We start from the raw sequence: 7,352 nt of genomic DNA on the forward strand, positions 1-7,352 counted from the left end.
CTGGTACTGATGAGGGGAAAACATTCACTCATAAGGGAAACATCATGTCAGTTACAATAGTTTCATGCTACATAGACTTTAGGTGGAGTATCGGTTTCAGTCACAATCCAGGTTTCATGGAATTACTCAGATGATTGTCACATTGACCCAAGGCTAAGAATAGGAAAGGGTCAAGGGAGGGCACAGCTAGGGTTACACTGGGATCCACACTGGGGGCTTCCAAATATGACATATTGATGAGCATGCCCTCTCTCACCATTCAAGCGTGAACACGGCCTCGGTTTTTCTTCTCAGCGGTATAATCCTACATAATCCAGCAGACAATGTTTCCACTACAAGGTCACCACTCATGTCATTTCTCAAAAGCAAATGTACAAAAAGAAACATTTCTACTGACCAAATCTTTGTTTTTTGAAATGATATTACTGAACTATTATGGTGAGGCATTACAGACACTGTTGAAAATCATTGTTATATTACTAATAGTCTGATATATAACCTGAACAGTTATCTCATGATTAATGGTGTTTAATAGAATAGAATATAGAATACGCTTTATTGTCATTATACAGTGTATAATGAAATTTAGCCACACATTTAAAAAAAATGCATATCAAACACTATATTTATACAAAATAGTATAAATATGGGAAGAAAAATAACACTCCATCAGCATTCTGTATTTCACAGAGTGTTTGCATGAAAAGCTATTGAGCTTGTGAGTTCTTTAGAAATGTGTTTAAACTTTTATCTGAAATCTTTTTCCTGTTATGTTGCAGGTCAAACTGACTCATTTTAAAGTTTAAAAATCTAAAAAAAAAAAAGTAAAAGTATTTTTTTAAAATAAAACCTCTTTATAAAACTTCCTCTGCTAATCTTAATAAGTGCATTCAACATATAAAATGAAAATGGTTCATTTCACATATGAACATACGTCAGACAAAACTGTCTGCAGAAAACATCATTAAGACAGTACCAGGGCCCACAGGATGAATGTGACTCATGTGACTGGCATCAAGTCAGCTGTTGAGCTGGTGATGCCCAACTCCATCCATCCATTATCTATATGCCGCTTAATCCTCATCAGGGTCACGGGGGGCTGGAGTCTGTCCCAGCTGACTGAGGGTGAAGGCAGGAGACACCTGGACAGGTAACAGTCTATCACAGGGCTACACATAGAGACAAAGAATCATACTCACATTCACACCTACAGACAATCTAGAATCATCAGTTAACCTCAGCATGTTTCTGGACTGTGGGAGGAAGCTGGAGAACCTGGAGAAAACCCAAGCATGTACAGGAGAACATGGAGACTCCAAGCAGAAAGATCCCAGGAAGGCCGGGACATGAACCGGGGATCTTCTAGCTGTGAGGCGATGGTGTTAACCACTGAGCCATGGTGCAGCCTCATGCCCAACTCAATACAGAAAATCATTCTCAAAATGATTAATCTAGGCGGAAGGTGTGTTTTGGGGGAGAAGTGGAAGGAGCTGGATAAAATGAATTTACATGCATATTCAGGGGTAAGTCAAAGGATGAATCAGCAGCCAGTCTGTGGGATGCAGAGACAGGCAGGGCTATATTTTGTGCCACAATGTCTCTGGAGACAAATCCTCATGACTCATTTGTCTTGATTTTGAGTCAGCAGGTCAATTTGACCCTAAGCAAGAGAGGTGTCTCGTGTTAATTTATCGACACCACTCCACAAAAAGAAAAAAATTAAAAATATAAAATTAATTTTAAAAAATTAATGTAATGTAAAACTATTGTATATGTACACCATTCCAGTGTACATTAAAATGTTTTAAAATGCATTTTTTAATGAAAATTGAGTGAATTATCCTCATTGAACCATGATCTGTGAGAGATAAAGAACACCATTGCACCTAATATCGATACAAATGGTTACTAATGGAGTTAACAATGAGGTATATGCAATGCTTTGGGGATTTTTTGGTTTCTGACACTTTTGGACAATTAAACACGCCCTGGGTCATACTGACCCACGAACATGATTGTTGTTCCTGAGTCATCCAAAGGATTACAAGTTATGTTTATTTGTTAGTTTTGCTATTATTTGAGTTTGTTGTCGATGTCATTCTGTATTTTGTTGACATGCAATAAATCTTGACAGTATTTTTAGTGATATTAATGGTATAGTCACTCTGTAATATAAAGTACCATAAAGGGGATTGTGACTTCTCTAAATAAATAGCAGTAAATATAGGTTTAGACACTATCAGTGGCATAAATGATTAATGTGTTTCCTTTAACATTTTTCTTTTTGCTTCTCTGTTCCTCTACGCTCTGAATATTTCCCACTGGGACCATGACTTGTCAAATGCAGTTTGTGCTCAACTGGACTGAATATCGCATCATCTGATAAGACTATAGCTCAAAATGGTTTACCCACAGGAATGCCCCCAAAACAAATCAATTTCATTGCTAAACAACAATGCGTAAAGGTATTATATTCCTATGCAGTGGCTTAGTGGTTAACACTTTCGCCTCACAGCTAGAAGATCCCCGGTTCGTGTCCCAGCCTTCCTGGGATCTTTCTGCATGGAGTCTCCATGTTCTCCTGTACATGTGTGTGTTTTCTCCAGGTTCTCCAGCTTCCTCCCACAGTCCAGAAACATGCTGAGGTTCACTGGTGATTCTAAATTGTCTGTAGGTGTGAATGTGAGTGTGATTGTGTGTCTCTATGTGTAGTCCTGTGATAGACTGTTACGTGTCCAGGTGTCCTCTGCCTTCACCCTCAGTCAACTGGGATAGACTCCAGCCCCCCGTGACCCTGATGAGGATTAAGCGGTGTATAGATAATAGATGGATGGACGGATGGATGGATGGATGGATGGATGGATATTGTATTCGTGGTGTATTTCTGTTCGGTGAGAAAATCTCTTTTTAGACCATAACAGTCTGATGATTTTTTCCATATAAAATGTCCTTCATTGATGCTCTTACAGTGAAATCAAACTGTGGAAATGACTTTAAAAGAAGTTATGATCGTAAAATCCATTTGTCACTATCTTCTGTGGATGTATAATTTTCTGGCTGAGTGGGACACTTAAAATGGAACAGTTAATGCAAAAATATTCATTTCAATTTATCTGTTTAATCGAAATTTTTAAGGTGCAAAACATAAATGAGTCTTTATTTACTCTTACAGCTGCTGTTATTGTCTTTCAGCCGTTAATGTATAAATTAACTTATGATCGAACTGCTCCTTTAATATCTTATCTTTATTTCAGTTCCCATTCCTATTTTTTTCTTGTAGTGTGATTGTCATTTACTGTTTATGTAAACAGAATAAAATACACAATACCACTGCAAACTGATGTGTTAGTATATCATTTTATACTTGCTTTTAAATTGACAGATTACTAATACTTACAGAGTTCAGATTTACGTGCTGCTATGAGTCGTTTCTATGTGGTTCCTCTTTATTTTACAGTGGTAGGTTGACTGCCACAGTTTTTTGCATTTGTTTTTCTTCTAAAATCTAAAATCTGCCCAGGCAAAGGAGATTTTTTTAGTATTTTAAGATATAAAGAAAGGCTAGGAACATTGTTTAGAGCTAGTATTTAGATTGCTGTTTATCATTAAATAAACTGCCACCACTTTTGTTCTAAATCAGGATGCTTACTGTTAAAATATACAACTGAAAGTTCTGAGGTTCAGCAGTAACACTGAATACTGGCTGTGAACCACAGACTGTATAAGTCTACACTATAAACAGTGTCAGTGTCCTGTTTAATCTCCTTTATAGCTGCGCTGCTACGTTACAGAACATTTCGGGAAAACTTATTACAGTTTTCTAATATTGGATGTTTTGTCGTCAGGTTAAGATTCATTCCATAAAAAAAACACGCCAGAGATGTATTAAATGTGGTAAATGTCACTAGAAGCCTAAAGGAAACCTGTGTGAGTTTTCTGTCCACCCCCGTGCTGCTGGATAATGGTACGCTCCCTCCTTGCTGTGGTCTGCGCTGCGCTGCTGCTCCGGTTTGTCTTTTCTTTCTGACTCCCAAAGATCTGAGAGCGGCAAGCTGGAAGTCATACTGTAGATTGATGCACGGCACCTTTGGGAGAAACGGAGCTCTAACCAACAGCCTGAGTCCAGACAATTTCGTATTTTGTCTAGGACTGGACAAATATATATATATATATTTTAAACGAATTAAAGCTTTTCTTTCCTGAAAAGCTCGACAACAAACGAAGAGGAGCGCACAAGTTTACATGGAAATGTAGACTCATCCTAAAGCAGGATGGTGTGGGGGTTAGCTGCGTAAAGTTGGGAGGAGTTTACGAAAGGATAAAGGTGAGAAGCTGTGTTAGAAAACTTTCCCTTTGTTCACCCGCAGACGAAGAAGAAGGCGGCGACTGGCCTGGATTTTGGGAAGCTTTACGCACGGTCTGCGCACACTGATTTGTTAGAAATCCAAGATGCGCCTGTTGAACACGTCGTGCGGAGAAATCCGAGGGAGACTACACAAGTCCGGTGTGATGCATGTACTTTTCCTCTTCTTGGCCATCGTGCTGTCCTGTCACGGCTGTCCGGACCGATGCGTGTGCTCCTTACAAACTGTGAAATGCCAAAACCAGGACTTGGACGCGATTCCGCATTCCATACCGGCCAATACCAAATTCTTGTTCGTCACAGGAAACAACATTTCCAACATTAGTGTGGCCTCTTTCCCAACCCGCCTGGACCAGTTAACTGATCTCTATCTCGGTGGGAACGGGATGGAGTACGTGGAAGAAATGGTATTTGACAACTTGCCAAACCTCTTGCGGCTGGACTTGAGCAACAACAGAATCCAGAGTTTCAGTGAAAGAGCTTTCCCCGATGACAACAAACTGCAGCTCCTGAACCTAAGCAGGTCGTTTCACAATCATACCTACATAGATGTGGTCCTGAATTTCCTCCGCAGTGGGAGCCTCCTCCAGCTGACAGCCTTGGACCTGTCCAGCAATGACCTTGTGCTTCTTCCAGACATATTTGGCAGCCTCTCCAGCCTGGTGAGCCTCAGCCTGCAGAACAGCTCCATCATCACCATCCAGAACGGGACCCTGAAGGTGCCCCCGCTGCGTGACCTGGACCTGAGGGACAACAGCCTGAGGGATCTGCCCACCACCACGCTGGCCGAGCTCAGCCTCAAGCCCGGCCTCCACATCCGGCTGGCGGGGAACCCGTGGCGCTGCGACTGCTTCATCGATGACATGCTGATGTGGCTCAAAAACTCCACTCAGGTGGTCGACGTGCAGAACTTGACCTGTGCCGACCCGGAGGCCCTGAAACAGCACCAGCTCCTGCAGGTGGAGCTGTCGCAGCTGAAGTGTTCCAGTGAAATGGAGGGAGTACTGGAGACTTCATACGTTTTCCTGGGACTGGTGTTGGCCCTGATCGGTGTCATATTCCTGCTGGTGCTCTACCTGAACAGGAAAGGCATCAAGCGGTGGATGTACAACATCCGGGATGCTTGTAGGGACCACATGGAGGGGTACCATTATAGGTATGAGATAAACTCTGACCCCCGCTTGGCCAACCTGAGCATCAACTCGGATGTGTGAGGCAGGATGGGACTCAGTCTGGGACCTTGCTGTGAGATATTAAATGACTTTATACTATTAAGATTTGCATGAAAGTCTCCCTCCCTCCCCCTTCCTCCCCTTCTGTTTATGGTATTATTCAGATTTTACACCTGTCAGGACTCCTAATTAAACCCTCTCACAACTTCCCGCTCAGCCACCGCTGCATGTCCTGTATGAGTACCTGGCAGCTGTGGTGTCAGCTGCGTTTCCTCCGTGTAACATTGCATGGACAATGAATCGTGACAAAGAGGGTTTTGGAGAGTTGCAAAGAGCGATATGTTCTATTTTTACTGTTCCTAAAGGATAAACGGATGGAGTGTGTTGACTTTTAAATGATTTAAATCATTGCATTCTTCTCATTATGCCTCTGCTGCAGAGAAATGTTATACTGCTTGAGTTTGTTTTTTTTAAATACGTGATCTAAAATATGCCTTTTTTTGAATGATTATAGTGCACATTGCATAGTTTTTGGATTTTAGTAGGTGGATGTGATTGCTCTTCTTTTTCTGTGAAGATATTCAGCAAAATAAAATGCCTCTGGATTGCTGGTACGTGTCTCGACTGAGGGCCTTTAATCTTAAGACTGAGGATTGTGATCCAAAAGGCTTCGACAGAGGAGTTCAGGGTCACACACACTCATTCCCGAAGCAGGGCCACAGCCAGAACCAACCATACGACAAACACTAAATCTCAGTTGAGCTGTCGGATAGTTCAGCAATGTGTGAAACGCCTGCACTTTTGCCATGTTGCAGGCACTTGTAGTATCTCCACGGCAACAGTTAAAGTGCTATTTTCATTAACAAGCCAGATGCTGCAGTGAGAAGTGAAGAGCGACTCCATGGCAATGCAACTTGTTTCTTAAACATCACATTTCATTGCATTATTTTGTTCCTTTTTGTCGTGAAACATGAATCTGTGTGATCAAGAAATCTTAAATATTAGAGCCATGAGGGAATTATTTAGGAAAAATACCATGCATTGTTCAGTAGCTCTAATATCTTTTCAAGTCATATTCATCTTCCTGCTGTAAAACCAGCTTGTGCAGTCTCAACACCATGGGGGGTTCAATATGGCGTAAACGGGCCTCCAGAATGCCAAATTCACAGATTTAGAAAATAAATCAAAATCAAATGTTGGGCACGTAGTACGACAAAGAAATAGTCGAACAAAGAACACAAACAGGTGTATTAATAATGTCAAAATTAGAGATGTGTCCATTTTTAATTTGTCAAAATGAGTACATTTGTTATTTGCATTTGAGGCTTGGAATATGAGTCCAAATTTTACACTGTAAGGTAGAATAACCTTCAGATCACCCATTTAGGTCTTTCTTCACAGCTGTATGAATAAAATATGTTTAATGTAGAGAATCTGTATAATTACTCTGCCAAAGAACAGGGTGGACTTATGTGACGATCGGCGTTAGTTTATCCGTCTGTCTGTCTGCCTGTCTGTCTGTCTGTCTGTCTGTCTGTCTGTCAGCAACATTACTCAAAAACAGACTAACAGATTTGAGTGAAATTTTCAGGGAAGGTCAAAAATAACACAAGGACCAAGATGATTAGATTTTGGCAGTGATGCGGCTTATAGTCTGGATCCATGGATTTGTTAAAGATTTTTGTATCATTGCCAGATAGCAGCACGGCGTCACTGTAACCATGACAACAAGTGAACACTCCATCAGCTGCCTGCTGATGATCACATGATTGTGATCCTACTACAAATCCACTGCTGAGGACTTATCAGGACTTATC

The 7,352-nt window shown here is 41.1% G+C and overlaps 1 protein-coding gene across 1 annotated transcript; it reads left to right on the top strand.

The window, feature by feature from the left end:
• The first annotated feature begins 4,010 nt into the window (after positions 1-4,010).
• On the top strand, positions 4,011-6,149 carry tpbgb (trophoblast glycoprotein b). The gene has a single exon (XM_023281147.3). It carries the CDS (start codon positions 4,450-4,452, stop codon positions 5,575-5,577), a length of 1,128 nt encoding a protein of 375 aa, XP_023136915.1. The 5' UTR covers positions 4,011-4,449; the 3' UTR covers positions 5,578-6,149.
• The last annotated feature ends 1,203 nt before the right edge of the window (positions 6,150-7,352 follow it).

This window comes from Amphiprion ocellaris, chromosome 9 (assembly GCF_022539595.1).
Source record: "Amphiprion ocellaris isolate individual 3 ecotype Okinawa chromosome 9, ASM2253959v1, whole genome shotgun sequence".
NCBI lineage: Eukaryota > Metazoa > Chordata > Actinopteri > Pomacentridae > Amphiprion > Amphiprion ocellaris.